This window comes from Cyclopterus lumpus, chromosome 9 (genome assembly GCF_009769545.1).
Source record: "Cyclopterus lumpus isolate fCycLum1 chromosome 9, fCycLum1.pri, whole genome shotgun sequence".
NCBI lineage: Eukaryota > Metazoa > Chordata > Actinopteri > Perciformes > Cyclopteridae > Cyclopterus > Cyclopterus lumpus.
Genome location: NC_046974.1, coordinates 91,779 through 112,746, shown reverse-complemented (window position 1 = coordinate 112,746; position 20,968 = coordinate 91,779). Strand labels below are relative to the sequence as shown.

The 20,968-nt window shown below is 50.5% G+C and overlaps 1 protein-coding gene across 1 annotated transcript in view; it reads left to right on the top strand.

Moving 5' to 3' along the window:
- The first annotated feature begins 1,138 nt into the window (after positions 1-1,138).
- rapgef1a (Rap guanine nucleotide exchange factor (GEF) 1a) overlaps positions 1,139-20,968 on the top strand; it is a 34,063-nt gene continuing 14,233 nt past the window's right edge. Inside the window, 8 exon segments of the mRNA XM_034541544.1 lie at positions 1,139-1,277; positions 1,410-1,540; positions 1,792-1,917; positions 1,919-1,989; positions 2,064-2,220; positions 4,346-4,602; positions 11,314-11,416; positions 16,109-16,175. Of these exon segments, the coding sequence (XP_034397435.1) occupies positions 1,250-1,277; positions 1,410-1,540; positions 1,792-1,917; positions 1,919-1,989; positions 2,064-2,220; positions 4,346-4,602; positions 11,314-11,416; positions 16,109-16,175 (940 nt within the window). The 5' untranslated portion in view covers positions 1,139-1,249.

The following is a 20,968-nucleotide window of genomic DNA, read 5'->3' as shown; positions in this document are numbered from 1 at the left end:
CTCATAAACCAGCTGAATCTTGGTCTCAAATCACAGAATATTTTTTTCCAGGAAACTCACAAAGGACTTCAGAAGATCAAGTGTTCTAAAGGTTTTACTTAAAATCAATTCAAATAAAACAACAATGTGAAGCAATATTAATGTATCCAATAGTTTGTTATATTCCTCTGATGTGTTTATTTGAGTTTATTACATGTTAAAGAATGAATCCAGGTGATCCATCATGACTGTTTGATTCTGTACCAATCTAAACTGTAACTGCTGATCTATTTATTCTACTTGTGCTGATTCTGTTGAGTTAGTTCTGAGCTGCGTTCAACAAAGCACATGTTTCACTGCAGAGCGATAGCAGGGCGTTAGCTGAGCATTATTACATCGTTAGCTGAGCATTATTATATCGTTAGCTGAGCATTATTACATCGTTAGCTGAGCATTATTATATCGTTAGCTGAGCATTATTACATCGTTAGCTGAGCATTATTATATCGTTAGCTGAGCATTAGCATAGTGTTAGCTGAACTTTGGCTGAATGTTAGCTAAGCATTAGCATAATGTTAGCTGAATGTTAGCATAGCTATATGTTAGCTGAGCCGTAGCATAGCGATGGTGTTTGTTAGCATGCTAGTTTAAAGTGCTTCATGAAACGTGTTGCTGCTGCTGAACGCAGCTCCTCACTGTGATCGTAGAAACTTCAATGTTTGGTATTCATATAAATGTTTAAGAATATATAAAGATAATAATGTACCGTATATATGCCAGGGGCATATATATCGATCTATTCAACTGAAATATGCAGCAGCCCAGACTGTGTGTTTGTAGGTGTGCTGTGTATCTTGGTGTCATGTGATCAGAGACGTGTTGACATGAATAAAGTTTGTTTGAATGAAGAAGACCGAACCGTCTTCTTTATTTTTACACTAACTAAGTAAACTGAATGACATTTAACAAACTAAAAGCAAGTGAAACTCGTCAAGTAAATTTCATCAATAACTCAAGTTATTGATCCAACCTGTCATCTCCTTCCTGGTGGTGAAGGAGCAGAGCGGTGCTGTGGGCTTCCTGCCAACAGGTGGTGCTGCAGGATGATTCTCTCCTCCTCTTCCTCACTGTAAAGATATACAGACAGGCGGACAGATTGACTGACACAGAAAGAGGAAGAAGAGAAGGAGGAAGGAAGAGGAGAGAGCGAGAGAGAGAGTTCTGCTGGTCTGCCGTTAGCAGCCGTCTGGCTGTCTGTCGTCCTGCAGAAATGTCCTCCCGGGCAGAGAGTAAGACAGGTAAGCTCCTCTTCCTTCTGTCTCATATGCTAACTGTTAGTCACACTTTGCTTCAGACTTTAGTTAGTTTGAAACTGAGATGCTTTTATTGTTGTAGTTATTGATGATGATGATGATCCTCTTCCTCTCCAGCCTCCCAGTTTGTGTCTCTCACCATGAGGCTGAAGGATAAGCTCCACCCACCGAGGATCAGAAGTTCTGAGCGAATCAAACAAACCCTGTCACAGAGACCCAAACCATGTGATCTGAACTTGCAACACGAGGTACACACACTGCAACACACACTATAACACACAATGCAACACAAGGTACACTGCAACACGAGGTACACACACACACACTGCAACACAAGGTGCACTCAAACACACACTGCAACACACTGCAACACAAGGTGCACTCACACACACACTGCAACACACTGCAACACAAAGTACACACACAAACTGCAACACAAGGTGCACTCACACTGCAGTGTGTGTGTGTGTGTGTGTGTGTGTGTGTGTGTGTGTGTCAGCCGGTGTGTGTGTTGGCAGACCAGCAGCGGGCCATCATCAGCTCTCTGCAGTACTTCAAAGCTCTGGTGGACAGGCTGGGAGTGGACAGACTGGTTCTGGACCCGTCAGTGGTGGGCGGTCTGCTGGGGGGGGGCGTCCAGCGGGGTCCTGGAGGCGGTCCAGACTCTGGTACAGCTGGAGCCGCATCTGCACAACAGGTAGGTGACACCTGTCTACCTTCAGTGGAGTGACCCGTCGTCTCCTGACACAACGTGTTTTGTCTCCTCTGCAGTAAGACCGTCTCTTCCTGTCTCACCCGTCTCTACCTGTCTGTGGCTCAGCTGATTCACTGGGCTGATCAGGTTATGCTACAAGGCGTCGCCCACGGCAACAAGGACTCCGCAGCAAGCGTTACCGTGGTAATCCGGGCTGTGCTGGACGGGGTCAAGGTGAGGACAAATGAGAGACGGACACCATGGAGACAAACTGTCCACATCAACAGGTTCACTGTCCTACTGGTCCTTCACGTCCTACGTGTCCTACACTTTCTACTGGTCCTACACGTCCTACTGGTCCTTCATGTCCTACTTGTCCTACACTTTCTACTGGTCCTACACGTCCTACTGGTCCTTCATGTCCTACTTGTCCTACACTTTCTACTGGTCCTACACGTCCTACTGGTCCTTCATGTCCTACTTGTCCTACACATCCTACTGGTCCTACACTTTCTACTGGTTCTACTGGTTCTACTGGTCCTACTGGTCCTTCATGTCCTACTTGTCCTACACATCCTACTGGTCCTACACTTTCTACTGGTTCTACTGGTCCTACTGGTCCTTCATGTCCTACTTGTCCTACACATCCTACTGGTCCTACACTTTCTACTGGTCCTACTGGTCCTTCATGTCCTACTGGTCCTACACGTCCTACTGGTCCTACACTTTCTACTGGTCCTACACGTCCTACTGCTCCTACACTTTCTACTGGTACTACTGGTTCTACTGGTCCTACTGGTCCTTCATGACCTACTGGTCCTACACTTTCTACTGGTCCTACACATCCTACTGGCCCTACACTTTCTACTGGTCCTTCATGTCCTACTGGTCCTACACATCCTACTGGCCCTACACTTTCTACTGGTCCTTCATGTCCTACTTGTCCTACACATCCTACTGGTCCTACACGTCCTACTGGTCCTACACGTCCTACTGGTCCTACACTTTCTACTGGTCCTACACATCCTACTGGTCCTACACTTTCTACTGGTCCTACACGTCCGACTGCTCCTACACTTTTAACTGGTCCTACTTGTCCTACACATCCTACTGGTCCTACACTTTCTAATGGTCCTACACGTCCTACTGGTCCTACACTTTCTACTGGTCCTACACGTCCTACTGGTCCTACACATTCTACTGATCCTACGGGTCCTACACTTTCTACTGGTCCTTCACGTCCTACGTGTCCTACCCTTTCTACTGGTCCTACACATCCTACTGGTCCTACGCTTCCTACTGGTCCTTCATGTCCTACACGTCTTACACATCCTACTGGTCCTACACTTCCTATTAGTCCTTCACATCCTACTAGTCCTACACGTCTGACTGCTCCTACTTGTTCCACTTGTCCTACACATCCTACTGGTCCTTCACATCCTACACTTCCTACTGGTCCTATACTTCCTACTGGTCCTTCACGTCCTACTGGTCATTCTTGTCCTACACTTTCTACTGGTCCTACACTTTCTACTGGTCCTACACATCCTACTGGTCCTACACATCCTACTTGTCCTACACATCCTACGGGTCCTACACTTTCTACTGGTCCTACTGGTCCTTCACGTCCTACGTGTCCTACCCTTTCTACTGGTCCTACACATCCTACTGGTCCTACTGGTTCTACACATCCTACTGGTCCTACACATCCTACTTGTCCTACACATCCTACGGGTCCTACACTTTCTACTGGTCCTACTGGTCCTTCACGTCCTACGTGTCCTACCCTTTCTACTGGTCCTACACATCCTACTGGTCCTACTGGTTCTACACATCCTACTTGTCCTACACATCCTACTGATCCTACGGGTCCTACACTTTCTACTGGTCCTACTGGTCCTTCAAGTCCTACGTGTCCTACCCTTTCTACTGGTCCTACACATCCTACTGGTCCTACACTTCCTACTGGTCCTTCATGTCCTACACGTCTTACACATCCTACTGGTCCTACACTTCCTATTAGTCCTTCACATCCTACTAGTCCTACACGTCTGACTGCTCCTACTTGTTCCACTTGTCCTACACGTCCTCCTGGTCCTATTTCCTCCATGTCCAACTTGTGCTACCTGTCCCACTGGTTCTACTGGTCCTACTCGTCATACACGTTATACTTGTCCTACACCATCTACTTGTTGTACATGTCCTACACTTCCTACTCATCCTACATATATGTGTCCATTGGTAACTTGTCCTGTCTTAGCCTGTCCTATACAGTTGTCCTCTTTCTGTTGTCCTTGCTGAACTCTCTGTCCGAGCAGAATGTGTTGTTGTTATGATTTAATCACCTGTTTTTTGTCAGGAACTGGTCCGATTGGCTGCAGAGAGACAAGGTGCCTCCGCCTCCTTGTCTCTTGTCCAATCACCGGTCACCTTGGGACAGACATGTGGGTTTGACAACCATCAGACATCAGAGAGGACGTCTACGTCCTGGAGTTTAGGAGCTCCTGCAGAGAAGGAGGATGAGCAGACAGCTTTGGCTCCTCCTAAACCCCCAATGCCTCTCACAGATCCCCTCCCCCAGGTGTCCCTCCTTCAGGTGTCCACACAGGGACTCAGGTGAGTCTAAACGAGCAAGAGATCCTCAAACACAAAATAAAACCTCTTCTAACATATACAAACAGAATAATTCTGTTTTATGTATATGTGAAACACTTTGTCACATAACTAAGAACTAAAGATCTTTACTAACATCTGTTAGTAAAGACACATTCTACAGTCAGACATGTAGAGAACAGAGTTTAGTTAGAACATCTACTGAACTAAAGAACATCTGTTAGTAAAGACACGTTCTACATTCAGACATGTAGAGAACAGAGTTTAGTTAGAACATCTACTGAACTAAAGAACATCTGTTAGTAAAGACACGTTCTACATTCAGACATGTAGAGAACAGAGTTTAGTTAGAACATCTACTGAACTAAAGAACATCTGTTAGTAAAGACACGTTCTACATTCAGACATGTAGAGAACAGAGTTTAGTTAGAACATCTACTGAACTAAAGAACATCTGTTAGTAAAGACATATTCTACATTCAGACATGTAGAGAACAGAGTTTATTTAGAACATCTACTGAACTAAAGAACATCTGTTAGTAAAGACACGTTCTACATGTAGAGAACAGAGTTTAGTTAGAACATCTACTGAACTAAAGAACATCTGTTAGCAAAGACATGTTGTACATGTAGAGAACAGAGTTAGAACGTCTACAGAACGTCACATGGCGTCCTCCCCCTCTCAGCACTTCCTGTCTCTGTGTGAGCTGAAGGACAGGAAGAAGAAGTCAGATCTTAGTTCTTGCCTCACGGACTCTCAGAACGTTTATTCCTGTTTGTTTCTGTTTATTTCTATTTATTTCTGTTAATTTCTGTTTATTTCTGCCAAACCGTAGATTGTTTGAGTCTCTCAGACACTTTGAGTCCTTCATGAACTTCATGTTCCATCCATCCATTATCACCCTCTTATCCGGGGTCGGGTCGTGGTGGCAGCAGGTTCAGCAGGCCGACCCAGGCTTCCCTCTCACCCGCAGCACTTTCCAGCTCATTCTGGGGGATCCCGAGGCGTTCCAAGGCCAGCCGGGAGATATAATCCCTCCAGCGTGTCCGCGGTCTTCCCCGGGGCCTCCTACCAGTTGGACGTGCCCGGAAAACCTCTAATGGGAGGCGTCCAGGAGGCATCCTGACTAGATGCCCGAACCACCTCAGCTGACTCCTTTCGACACGAAGGAGCAGCGACTCGACTCCAAGCTCCCCCCTGATGTCCGAGCTCCTTACCCTATCTCTAAGGCTGAGCCCGGCCACCCTACGGAGGAAGCTCATTTCGGCCGCTTGTATCCGAGATCTCGTTCTTTCGGTCACGACCCAGAGTTCGTGACCATAGGTGAGGGTTGGAACGTAGACCGACCAGTAAATGGAGAGCTTCGCCTTCCGGCTCAGCTCCCTCTTCACTAAGACGGACCGGTACAGCGCCTGTTTTACTGCTGCAGCCGCAACGATCCGCCTATCGATCTCCCGCTCCACCTTACCCTCACTCGTGAACAAGACCCCGAGATACTTGAACTCCTTCGCTTGGGGTAGGCAGTTTGCCCCCACCTGGAGGGAGCAATCCGCCGGTTTCAGGCAGAGCACCATGGCCTCAGATTTGGAGGTGCTAACTCTCATCCCTGCTGCTTCGCACTCGGCTGCAAAACGCCCCAGTGAATGCTGGAGGTCACGGTCCGAGGAGGTAAACAGGACCACATCATCCGCGAACAGCAGAGCGGTGATCCCGAGACTCCCGAACCGGATCCTCTCCGCCCCCTGGCTGCGCCTAGATATCCTGTCCATGAAGGTCACGAACAGGACCGGTGATAAAGGGCAGCCCTGGCGGAGGCCAACACCCACCGGGAACGTGTCTGACTTACTAGCGAGGAGACGAACACAGCTCCTACTGCAGGCGTACAGAGACCGGATGGCCCATGCCAACGGGTCCGGCACCCCATACTCCCGCAGCACCCCCCACAAAAAACCCAGAGGGACCCGGTCGAAAGCCTTCTCCAGGTCTACAAAGCACAAGTAAACTGGTTGGGCAAACTCCCAGGACCCCTCCAGTAATCTTGCGAGGGTAAAGAGCTGGTCCACTGTTCCACGACCGGGACGGAATCCGCACTATTCGTCTTGAATCTGAGGTTCGACAAGCGGTCGGAGCCTCCTCTCCAGCACCCTGGCATAAGCTTTTCCCGGGAGGCTGAGCAGTGTGATACCACGATAGTTCGAGCACACTCTCCGGTCCCCCTTCTTGAAGATGGGAACCACCACCCCGGTCTGCCAGTCCATGGGCACTGTTCCCGACCCCCATGCGACACTGAAAAGGCGTGTCAACCAAGACAGCCCAACAATGTCCAGAGCTTTCAGCATCTCAGGGCGGATCTCATCCACCCCTGGCGCCTTGCCACCAAGGAGCTTTTTGACTACCTTAGCGACCTCTGCCAGGGATATGGGTGAATCCACCCCAAAGTCTTCCGGCGCTGCCCCCTCTCCGGGGGACATGTTGGCCGGGTTTAGGAGTTCCTCAAAGTGCTCTTTCCACCGCCCGACGATGTCCCCAGTCCGGGTCAGCAGTTCCCCCCCCCCTGCTGAGAACAGCCTGGGGTAGACCCTGCTTTCCCTTCCTGAGCCGTCGGATGGTTTGCCAGAACTTCCTTGAGGCCAACCGAAAGTCCTTCTCCATGGCCTCCCCGAACTCCTCCCATGCCCGAGTTTTAGCCTCCGCGACCATCGTCGCTGCAGCCCTTCTGGCCCGCCGGTACCCGTCAGCTGCTTCAGGAGACCCCTGGGCCAGCCAGGCCCGAAAGGCCTCCTTCTTCAGTTTGAATGCTTCCCTCACCCCCGGTGTCCACCACCGGGTTCTCGGGTTGCCGCCATGACAGGCACCGATGACCTTCCGGCCACAGCCCCGAGCAGCCGCGTCCACAATAGAGGCTTTGAACAAGGTCCACTCGGATTCCATGTCCCCAGCCTCCCTCGGGATTTGTGAGAAGTTCTTCCGGAGGTGGGAGTTGAAGACCTCCCGGACAGGATCCTCTGCCAGACGTTCCCAGTTCACCCTCACTACACGTTTGGGCTTGCCAGGTCTTTCTAGCCGAGTCCCCCGCCATCTGATCCAACTCACCACCAGGTGGTGATCAGTTGACAGCTCTGCTCCTCTCTTCACCCGAGTGTCCAAGACATACGGCCGCAGATCAGATGATACGAAGTCGATCATTGATCTCCGGCCTAAGGTGTTCTGGTACCAGGTACACTTATGAGCCACCTTATGTTCGAACATGGTGTTCGTTATGGACAAACTGTGGCTAGCACAGAAGTCCAACAACAAAACACCATTCGGGTTCAGATCGGGCAAGCCGTTCCTCCCAATCACGCACCGCCAGGTTTCTCTGTCATTGCCCACGTGAGCGTTGAAGTCTCCCAGGAGAACTATGGAGTCGGCAGGCGGCGCCCTTTCCAGGACCCCTCCCACCGACTCCAAGAAGGCCGGATACTCCGAAATGCTGTTCGGTGCATAAGCACAAACAACAGTCAGAGCCTTACTCCCCGCAACCCGTAGGCGCAGGGAGGCGACCCTCTCGTTCCCCGGGGAAAACTCCAACACAGCGGCGCTCAGCCGGGGGCTCGTGAGTATCCCCACTCCCGCCCGGCGCCTCTCACCCTGGGCAACTCCAGAAAAGGACAAAGTCCAACCCTTCTCCAGGAGCTTGGTTCCAGAGCCCATGCTGTGCGTGGAGGTGAGCCCAACTATATCTAGCTGGTACCGCTCCACCTCCTGCACCAGCTCCGGCTCTTTCCCCGCTAGTGAGGTGACGTTCCACGTCCCTAGAGCTAGTCTATGCCGCCGGCGATCGGCCCGCCCAGGTCTCCCGCCTGGCCCGCCGCCCGGTCTACATAGCACCCGACCCCGATAATTCTCCCTGCGGGTGGTGGGTCCACAGGGTGAACTTCATGTTGAAGACATGAATTAAACATGCTGCTATTAAAAAGCATGAAGAAGAAACAAACTTCTGACAGGAAGCAGCACTCCTGTATGTAAGATCATAGTATTATCATAGTACTATGATAGTATTATCATAGTACTTTCATCGAAACTACCATAGTATTATCATAGTACTATGATAGTATTATCATAGTACTATCATCGAAATATCATAGTATTATCATAGTACTATGATAGTATTATCATAGTACTATGATAATACTATCATAGTACTATGATAATACTATGGTAGTACTATGATAGTATTATCATAGCACTATCATCGAAACTACCATAGTACTATGATAGTATTATTACATGACATGTCATTTAGCTGACGCTTTTATCCAAAGCGACTTACAATAAGTACATTAAACCATGAGTCCAAACTCAGAACAACAAGAATCAAGAAAGTACAATTTCTTCAATAACGTTAAACTACAGAGTGCTATCAGTAAGAGACATTTAAGTGCTACTAAAGTGTTAAACTACAAAGTGCTATTGGTAAGAGACATTTAAGTGCTACTAAAGTGTTAAACTACAAAGTGCTATTGGTAAGGGACATTTAAGTGCTACTAAAGTGCTACTACGGCTCTACCTTCCCTATTCAAGGTATAGTCACTAAGATATGTTTTTAGTTTGTAGAGACTTCCTGTCCTGATGTCAATGGGGAGCTCGTTCCACCAATGAGGAGCCAGCACAGCAAACAGTCGTGACTTTGTTGAGTGTTTAGCTCGAAGTGAAGGAGCTACAAGCTAAACTACCATAGTATTATCATAGTACTATTGTAGTGGCTCAAACCTTAACCAACTTTAAGGTTTGAGCCACTAGGTGGACGAGTATATCAGCTGTAAATATAGGATAGGATAGTATATAGGATATTATTTTATTCATCTCCAGGTGGAAATTTAGTGAAGCAGCAACAAACATGTTTACATACATACAATACAATAACATAGCAGGACATATTACATTTAAGAATTTAAATAATAAAAGGAAATGAAAATGTAAAATAAGAATACAAATGAAAGTTTATACAGTGTCTCTCATTGTATATAAAGTGAAGCAGTGCAAGGTTTATCTGTAATGTTCTCCTGCATCAGGAATGTTCTCCTGCATCAGGTATGTTCTCCTGTATCAGGAATGTTCTCCTGCATCACAAATGTTGTCCTTTATCAGGTATGTTCTCCTGCATCAGGAATGTTTTCCTGTAACTGAAATGTTCTCCTGCATCAGGAATGTTTTCCTGTAACTGAAATGTTCTCCTGCATCAGGAATGTTCTCCTGTATCTGTAATGTTCTCCTGCATCAGGAATGTTCTCCTGCATCAGGAATGTTTTCCTGTAACTGAAATGTTCTCCTGCATCAGGAATGTTCTCCTGTATCTGTAATGTTCTCCTGCATCAGGAATGTTCTCCTGCATCACAAATGTTCTCCTGCATCAGGAATGTTCTCCTGTATCTGTAATGTTTTCCTGCATCAGGAATGTTCTCCTGCATCACAAATGTTCTCCTGCATCAGGAATGTTTTCCTGTAACTGAAATGTTCTCCTGCATCAGGAATGTTCTCCTGCATTAGGAATGTTCTTGTGTATCAGGAATGTTCTCCTGCATCAGGAATGTTCTCCTGTATCAGGAATGTTCTCCTGCATCAGGTATGTTCTCCTGTATCAGGAATGTTCTCCTGCACCAGGAATGTTCTCCTGTATCTGTAATGTTCCCCTGCATCAGGAATGTTCTCCTGCATCAGGAATGTTCTCCTGTATCTGTAATGTTCTCCTGATGAATGTTCTCCTGCATCAGGAATGTTCTCCTGTATCAGGAATGTTCTCGTGTATCAGGAATGTTCTCCTGCATCAGGAATGTTCTACTGCATCAGGAATGTTTTCCTGTATCTGTAATGTTCCACTGCATCAGGAATGTTCTCCTGTATCTGTAATGTTCTCCTGTATCTGTAATGTTCTCCTGCATCAGGAATGTTCTCCTGTATCTGTAATGTTCTCATGTATCAGGAATGTTCTCCTGCTTCAGGAATGTTCTCCTGTATCAGGAATGTTCTCATGTATCAGGAATGTTCTCCTGCATCAGGAATGTTCTCCTGCATCAGGAATGTTCTCATGTATCAGGAATGTTCTCCTGCATTAGGTATGTTCTCCTGTATCAGGAATGTTCTCCTGCATCAGGAATGTTCTCCTGTATCAGGAATGTTCTCATGTATCAGGAATGTTCTCCTGCATTAGGTATGTTCTCCTGTATCAGGAATGTTCTCCTGTATCAGGAATGTTCTCCTGCATCAGGAATGTTCTCCTGTATCAGGAATGTTCTCATGTATCAGGAATGTTCTCCTGCATTAGGTATGTTCTCCTGTATCAGGAATGTTCTCATGTATCAGGAATGTTCTCCTGCATTAGGTATGTTCTCCTGTATCAGGAATGTTCTCATGTATCAGGAATGTTCTCCTGCATTAGGTATGTTCTCCTGTATCAGGAATGTTCTCATGTATCAGGAATGTTCTCCTGCATTAGGTATGTTCTCCTGTATCTGTCCTTGTGAAGCGGCGCTGAAGCAGTCTTTTGGAGAACGTGCTCCGCTGTCCCTGATGTATATACTCTCAGTACTAAAAGCAAAAGTAATAAATAACTCATGAACTCTCTCTCTCTCTGTCTCTCTCTCTCTCTGTCTGCCTGTCTGTCTGTCTGTCTCTCTCTCTGTCTGCCTGTCTGTCTGTCTCTCTCTCTGTCTGCCTGTCTGTCTGTCTTTCAGTCCTCCAGTCCTGCCGCCGAAAAGGCGTCAATCTTCAGGTCCCGCCCCCTGCAGTGTTGCTATAGTAGCACCAAGGAGACGAGAGCCTGAAGTGGACAGACAGGTACAACAAAGGTTACATCCTATAACTACATACACAGGTTGTTACAACACTGATTTCAGAACGTTGGTTAGTTGACAACAATTTTGAAGCCTCTATTTGTTTTTTCAACCAGAATTGACACTAGAGGGTAGAGCTAAATACACAGAGACCTGTCAATCAGCCTGTAGCCCCGCCCTAAAGCATCCCGTTTTATGGTCTGTTTGACTCTAAATTACCATAATTTACTAAATAAACATCATATTGTATTGATGTATTGAGGGAATACATCAAGAGAAATAGTCATTTATATAGACTTCTGTACAACCAGAGGAGTCACCCCCTGGTGGTCAGTAGAGAGAATGCAGCTTTGACACATGAAGCATAGACTTCTATACAACCAGAGGAGTCGCCCCCTGGTGGTCAGTAGAGAGAATGCAGCTTTAACACATGAAGCATAGACTTCTATACAACCAGAGGAGTCGCCCCCTGGTGGTCAGGAGAGAGAATGCAGCTTTAACACATGAAGCATCGACTTATTACATTATTACATTACATGTCATTTAGCTGACGCTTTTATCCAAAGCGACTTACAATAAGTGCATTAAACCATGAGTCCAAACTCAGAACAACAAGAATCAAGCAAGTACAATTTCTTCAATAACGTTAAACTACAGAGTACTATCCATAAGTGCCATTTAAGTGCTAATAAAGTGCTAAACAACAAAGTGCTATCGGTAAGGGACATTTAAGTGCTACCTATTCAAGGTATAGTCGAAAAAGATGTGTTTTTAGTTTGCGACGGAAAATGTAGAGACTTTCTGCTGTCCTGATGTCAATGGGGAGCTCGTTCCACCAATGAGGAGCCAGCACAGCAAACAGTCGTGATTTTGTTGAGTGTTTAGCTCGAAGTGAAGGAGCTACAAGCCGATTGGCAGAAGCTGAGCGAAGTGAACGGGCTGGGGTGTACAGTTTGACCATGTCCTGGATGTAGAACGGACCCGATCTGTTCGCAGCATGGTACGCAAGTACCAATGTTTTGAAGCGGATGCGGGCGGCCACCGGTAACCAGTGAAGGTCGCGGAGGAGTGTGGGTAAATTTCGGTAGGTTGAAAACCAGTCGAGCAGCTGCATTCTGGATGAGCTGTAGAGGTCGAATGGCATTAGCAGGTAGACCTGCCAAGAGGGAGTTGCAATAGTCCAGCCGTGAGATGACCAGAGCCTGGACCAGAACCTGTGCCGCCTTCTGAGTGAGAAGGGGTCGTATTCTCCTGATGTTGTACAGCATGTACCTACAGGAGCGTGTTATTGCGGTAATGTTGGCAGTCAGGGAGAGTTGACTGTCGAGCGTCACACCGAGGTTCCTGGCAGTCGGAGTCGGAACCAGCACTGAGTTGTTGAAGTTAATAGTTAGGTCGTGGGTGGGAGAGCCTTTTCCTGGAAGGAGGAGAAGTTCAGTCTTGTCCGGGTTAATTTTCAGGTGGTGTGCGAACATCCACTGAGAGATGTCAGTCAGACATCCACTGAGAGATGTCAGTCAGACATCCACTGAGAGATGTCAGTCAGACAGGCAGAGATTCGTGCTGCTACCTGTGTTTCAGATTGGGGAAACGAGAGGATCAGTTGGGTGTCGTCATCATAGCTGTGGTAGGTGAAGCCATGCGAGCAAATGACAGAGCCAAGAGAGTTGGTGTACAGAGAGAAGAGAAGAGGACCAAGGACTGAACCCTGAGGGACCCCAGTAGTCAGAGGACAAGGCTCAGACACAGCTCCTCTCCAGGTTACCCGGTAAGAGCAGTCGGTGAGGTAGGATGAGAAGAGTGAGAGCAGAGCCTGAGATACCAGGTCCTGGAGGGAGGACATGAGGATCTGGTGGTTCACTGTGTCAAAGGCAGCGGAAAGGTCTAGAAGGATGAGGACAGAGGAGAGAGAGGCTGCTCTAGCAGTGTGAAGCTGCTCAGAGACAGCAAGGAGGGCAGTCTCTGTTGAGTGGCCTGTCTTGAATCCACACTGGTGGGGGTCTAGAAGGTTGTTACAGTGAAGAAAGGAGGAGACTTGGTTAAAGATAGCTCGCTCTAGAGTTTTGGAAAGGAAGGGGAGGAGAGAGACAGGTCTGTAGTTATTGACTTCAGGTCTGTAGTTGTTGACTTCAGGTCTGTGGTTGTTGACTTTAGGTCTGTAGTTGTTGACTTCAGACGGGTCGAGAGTGGGTTTCTTCAGGAGAGGGTTGACTCTTGCCTCCTTCAGAGAGTTAGGGAAACAACCGGTTGAGAGGGAGGTGTTAATAAGATGGGTGAGAAAGGGAAGAAGGTCAGGAGCAATGGACTAGAGAATGTGAGACGGGATGGGGTCAAGGGGGAAGGTGGTTGGGGGGTCAGAGGTTACCAAGGTAAGAACTTGATTAGGAGACAGGGGGATAAAAGAGGAAAACGAGGGGGAAGAAGATGAAGTTACTGGAGGTGTAGTTATAGAAGATGGATTAGTAAATGAAGAGCGTATGTCGTCTATCTTGTTTGTAAAGTAGTCAACAAAGTGGCTTGGTAGAAGGGTGGAGGGAGGGGGGGGACCAGGGGGGTCAAGGAGGTTGGAAAAAATTGAGAAGAGCTTTTTAGGGTTAGACAAAGAGGATTTGATTCTGGATCGATAGAACAGACTTTTGGCTGCAGAGATGGACGCAGAGAAGGAGGAGAGAAGAGATTGATAGGCAAGCAGGTCACTGGCGTGTTTGGATTTTCGCCATTTCCTTTCCGCTGCTCGCATTGTGGCTCTCTCGGCGCGCACCGGTTCGGACAACCACGGAGCCGGAGAGGACTTGAGGACCTTTAGAGTCGTAAGAGGACAGAGAGAATCAAGAGAGGACGACAGCGTAGAGAGAAAAGTGTCAATGGCAAAGTTAGGCTGCATAAGTGCGAAGGAATCGGTTGAAGGGAGGGCTGACAGAACAGAGGAGGCCAGAGAGGAGGGAGAGAGGGTGAGAGGGAGAGAGGGAGAGAGGGTGAGATGGTGAGAGGGTGCGGATGTTGCGACGGACAGGTACAGAATCCGTTGTCGGAGGGTTGTTAGTTCCAAAGAGTGGGATAGAGTAAGAGATGAAGAAATGGTCAGAAACATGAAGTGGAGTTACAGTGAGGTTAGCTGTAGAACAGTTTCTGGTGAAAATATAGTCAAGGTGGTTGCCAGCTTTGTGAGTAGGATGGGAAGGACTGAGAGAGAGAGCAAAGGAAGACAGTAAGAGTAGCAGGTCCGATGACTTCTCAGTCTGGATGTTAAAGTCACCCAGAAGGATGAGCGGGGGGCCATTTTGTGGGAAGTTTGATAGGAGGACATCTAGTTCTTCCAAGAAGTCTCCAAAGGAACCAGGAGGACGGTAGAGAACGACAATGGTTAGATGAACCGGATGCATGAAACTCAAAAGACAGTGGGGTAAATGGAAGCGGGTAGAGAGCAAAACTCCATTTGGGTGAGATGAGTAGACCTGAACCACCACCCCGACCAGAGGGTCTGGGTGTGTGGCTGAAGGAGAAGGCCGAGGAGAGAGCAGCAGGGGTTGATGTTGTCTGGTGTGATCCAAGTCTCAGTGAGAGCCAGGAAGTCCAGAGATTGCTTGATAGCGAAGCCAGAGATGAAGTCCGCCTTGCGGTTAGCTGACTGGCAGTTCCAGAGGTCCCCTGTGACGAGGTGCTGGGTCTGTGTAGAGCGGGTGGGATAAATAAGAGAGGAAGGATTTTGGTGCATGTGTGACCGAGTCCGCGGTCTATAGTATCTACGAGTAGATGTGCACACAGGTATGGAAAGAAAACACATTATCACACGGAAATGTTTATACTCAGCCGCCCTCAGCCACCACCGAAGACTCCAACGAAAGACTCCTAGGTCTTTATCCTCTGAGTCTTGACTCCCACGAAAGACTCCTAGGTCTTTATCCTCCGAGTCTTCATACGAGGAGTCTTCATACGAGGAGTCTTCCCTGACGCTACAAGCCCCAAGCTGGTTATACACCCGAGTTGGCGATAATTAGTTTCAGCTGTGTCGAGCCCGCTCACAGGTCGTTGAAGGAATTGCCCACTCAGTGATCGATACTGGTAAGCAGGGGATCCTTGCTATACAACCAGAGGAGTCGTCCCCTGGTGGCCAGCAGAGAGAATGCAGCTTTAACACATGAAGCATAGACTTCTATACAACCAGAGGAGTCGCCCCCTGGTGGTCAGGAGAGAGAATGCAGTGTTAACACATGAAGCATAGACTTCTATACAACCAGAGGAGTCGCCCCCTGGTGGTCAGTAGAGAGACTGCAGCTTGAACACATGAAGCACAGCCTTCTATACAACCAGAGGAGTCGCCCCCTGGTGGTCAGGAGAGAGAATGCAGCTTTAACACATGAAGCATGGACTTCTATACAACCAGAGGAGTCGCCCCCTGGTGGTCAGGAGAGAGAATGCAGCTTTAACACATGAAGCATTGACTTCTATACAACCAGAGGAGTCGCCCCCTGGTGGTCAGGAGAGAGAATGCAGTGTTAAGGTCCAGAACCAGTTGAGGTTCTGCTGTTGAATGTTTTACTCACTGCTCATCTCCTGTCCAACCCAGATGTATGAGCAGGCTCTGTGATGATACATGTAGCAGTACTTGAATGTGGAGACACTTTGTATACTTGTAGTAGATTATGCAGATTATGTCATTATGCAGAAATTAAAGTATGTATAACGTGTGTTTCAGGAGGACGAGTGTTTGAAGCGCTGCTCTTCTTCATCTGCAGACTATGCTGCTGAGAACACACACTGTGGTAAAACACACACGCACACACTGTGGTAACATGCACATACACACGCATAAACACATGCACACACACACACACTGTGGTAACAAGCACACACACACACACACAGTTAGCAGCAGGGTGTGAGTGACATCATTTCCTGTCAGTTGACAGAAACAGGAAGTAGTGTTTGCTGTCTCTTCCTGCATGTCAGTGAGGTTTACTATTGCTGGAGTCTTTATTGTAAAAATACTTAAATATGACGCCCAACCACCGTATGACGCCCAACCACCGTATGGCGCCCGACCACCATATGACGCCCCACCACCGTATAAACCCTGACCGCCGTATGACGCCCAACCACCGTATAAACCCCGACGGCCATATGACACCCGACCACCATGTGACGCCCGACCACCGTATAAACCCTGACCGCCGTATGACGCCCAACCACCGTATAAAGCCGACGGCCATATGACGCCCGACAACAGTATGACACCCGACTGCCGCATGACGCCCGACCACCATATGACGCCCGACCACCGAATTACGCCCCACGGCCATATGACGCCCGAACACCGTATGACGCCCGACCACCGCATGACGCCCGACCACCGCATGACGCCCGACCACCGTATGACGCCCGACCACCGTATTATGCCCCACATCCATATGACGCCCGACCACCATATGACGCCCGACCACCGTATTATGCCCCACATCCATATGACGCCCGACCACCATATGACGCCCGACCACCGTATTATGCCCCACATCCATATGACGCCCAACCACCGTATTACGGCGACGGCCATATGACGCCCGACCAACGCATGACACCCGACCACCGTATGATGCACGACCACCGTATAAACCCCGACCGCCATATGACGGCCGACGGCCATATGACGCCCGAACACCGTATGACGCCCGACCAATGCATGACGCCCAACTATACATATGACGCCCGACCACCGTATGATGGCGACGGCATATGATCGCCCGACCACCGCATGACGCCCGACCACCATGTGATGCCCGACCACCGTATTACGCCCCACGGCCAAAAGGCGTCCGACCACCATACGACACCAAACCACCCGTATGACGCCCGACCACCATATGACGCCCAACCACCCATATGACGCCCGACCACCATATGACGCCCAACCACCCATATGACGCCCGACCACCATATGACGCCCTACCACCGTATGACGCCTGACCAACGCATGACGCCTGACCAACGCATGACGCCCAACCACCATATGACGCCCGACCACCGTATGACGCCCGACCACCGTATGACGGCGATGGCCATATGACGCCCGACCACCGTATGACGCCTGACCACCGTATGACGCCAATGGCCAAATGACGCCCGACCACCGTATGACGCCGATGGCCACCGTATGACGCCGATGGCCAAATGACGCCCTACCACCGTATGACGCCTGACCAACGCATGACGCCCAACCACCATATGACGCCCGACCACCGTATGACGGCGATGGCCATATGACGCCCGACCACCGTATGACGCCAATGGCCAAATGACGCCCGACCACCGTATGACGCCGATGGCCATATGACGCCCGACCACCATATGACGCCAATGGCCATATGACGCCCGACCACCATATGACGCCAATGGCCAAATGACGCCCGACCACCGTATGACGCCGATGGCCATATGACGCCCGACCACCGTATGACGCCAATGGCCATATGACGCCCGACCACCATATGACGCCAATGGCCAAATGACGCCCGACCACCGTATGACGCCGATGGCCACCGTATGACGCCGATGGCCAAATGACGCCCTACCACCGTATGACGCCTGACCAACGCATGACGCCCAACCACCATATGACGCCCGACCACCGTATGACGGCGATGGCCATATGACGCCCGACCACCGTATGACGCCGATGGCCAAATGACGCCCTACCACCGTATGACGCCGATGGCCAAATGACGCCCTACCACCGTATGACGCCTGACCAACGCATGACGCCCAACCACCATATGACGCCCGACCACCGTATGACGGCGATGGCCATATGACGCCCGACCACCGTATGACGCCGATGGCCAAATGACGCCCTACCACCGTATGACGCCTGACCAACGCATGACGCCCAACCACCATATGACGCCCGACCACCGTATGACGCCTGACCACCGTATGACGCCCGACCACCGTATGACGCCGATGGCCAAATGACGCCCTACCACCGTATGACGCCTGACCAACGCATGACGCCCAACCACCATATGACGCCCAACCACCATATGACGCCCGACCACCGTATGACGGCGATGGCCATATGACGCCCGACCACCGTATGACGGCGATGGCCATATGACGCCCGACCACCATATGACACACGACCACCTTATGACGCCCGACCACCGTATGACGGCGATGGCCATATGACACCCGACCACCGTATGACGCCTGACCAACGCATGACGCCCAACCACCATATGACGCCCGACCACCGTATGACGCCCGACCACCGTATGACGCCCGACCACCGTATGACGCCCGACCACCGTATGACGCCCAACCACCGTATGACGGCGATGGCCATATGACGCCCGACCACCGTATGACGCCTGACCACGTATGACGCCGATGGCCAAATGACACCCTACCACCGTATGACGCCTGACCAACGCATGACGCCCAACCACCATATGACGCCCGACCATCGTATGACGCCCGACCATCGTATGACGCCTGACCACGTATGACGCCGATGGCCAAATGACGCCCTACCACCGTATGACGCCTGACCAATGCATGACGCCCAACCACCATATGACGCACGATGGCCATATGACGCCCGACCACCATATGACACACGACCACGTTATGACGCCCGACCACCGTATGACGGCGATGGCCATATGACGCCCGACCACCGTATGACGCCCGACCACCGTATGACGCCAATGGCCATATGACGCCCGACCACCATATGACGCCAATGGCCAAATGACGCCCGACCACCGTATGACGCCGATGGCCATATGACGCCCGACCACCGTATGACGCCAATGGCCATATGACGCCAATGGCCATATGACGCCCGACCACCATATGACGCCAATGGCCAAATGACGCCCGACCACCGTATGACGCCGATGGCCACCGTATGACGCCGATGGCCAAATGACGCCCTACCACCGTATGACGCCTGACCAACGCATGACGCCCAACCACCATATGACGCCCGACCACCGTATGACGGCGATGGCCATATGACGCCCGACCACCGTATGACGCCGATGGCCAAATGACGCCCTACCACCGTATGACGCCGATGGCCAAATGACGCCCTACCACCGTATGACGCCTGACCAACGCATGACGCCCAACCACCATATGACGCCCGACCACCGTATGACGGCGATGGCCATATGACGCCCGACCACCGTATGACGCCGATGGCCAAATGACGCCCTACCACCGTATGACGCCTGACCAACGCATGACGCCCAACCACCATATGACGCCCGACCACCGTATGACGCCTGACCACCGTATGACGCCCGACCACCGTATGACGCCGATGGCCAAATGACGCCCTACCACCGTATGACGCCTGACCAACGCATGACGCCCAACCACCATATGACGCCCAACCACCATATGACGCCCGACCACCGTATGACGGCGATGGCCATATGACGCCCGACCACCGTATGACGGCGATGGCCATATGACGCCCGACCACCATATGACACACGACCACCTTATGACGCCCGACCACCGTATGACGGCGATGGCCATATGACACCCGACCACCGTATGACGCCTGACCAACGCATGACGCCCAACCACCATATGACGCCCGACCACCGTATGACGCCCGACCACCGTATGACGCCCGACCACCGTATGACGCCCGACCACCGTATGACGCCCAACCACCGTATGACGGCGATGGCCATATGACGCCCGACCACCGTATGACGCCTGACCACGTATGACGCCGATGGCCAAATAACACCCTACCACCGTATGACGCCTGACCAACGCATGACGCCCAACCACCATATGACGCCCGACCATCGTATGACGCCCGACCATCGTATGACGCCTGACCACGTATGACGCCGATGGCCAAATGACGCCCTACCACCGTATGACGCCTGACCAATGCATGACGCCCAACCACCATATGACGCACGATGGCCAAATGACGCCCTACCACCGTATGACGCCTGACCAACGCATGACGCCCAACCATCGTATGACGCCCGACCATCGTATGACGCCCGACCATCGTATGACGCCCGACCATCGTATGACGCCTGACCACGTATGACGCCGATGGCCAAATGACGCCCTACCACCGTATGACGCCTGACCAATGCATGACGCCCAACCACCATATGACGCACGATGGCCATATGACGCCCGACCACCATATGACACACGACCACGTTATGACGCCTGACCACGTATGACGCCGATGGCCAAATGACGCCCTACCACCATATGACGCCTGACCAACGCATGACGCCCAACCACCATATGACGCCCGACCATCGTATGACGCCTGACCACCGTATGACGGCGATGGCCATATGACGCCCGACCACCGTATGACGCCTGACCACCGTATGACGCCGATGGCCAAATGACGCCCTACCACCGTATGACGCCTGACCAACGCATGACGCCCAACCACCATATGACGCCCGACCACCATATGACGCCCGACCATCGTATGACGCCTGACCACGTATGACGCCGATGGCCAAATGACGCCCTACCACCGTATGACGCCTGACCAACGCAT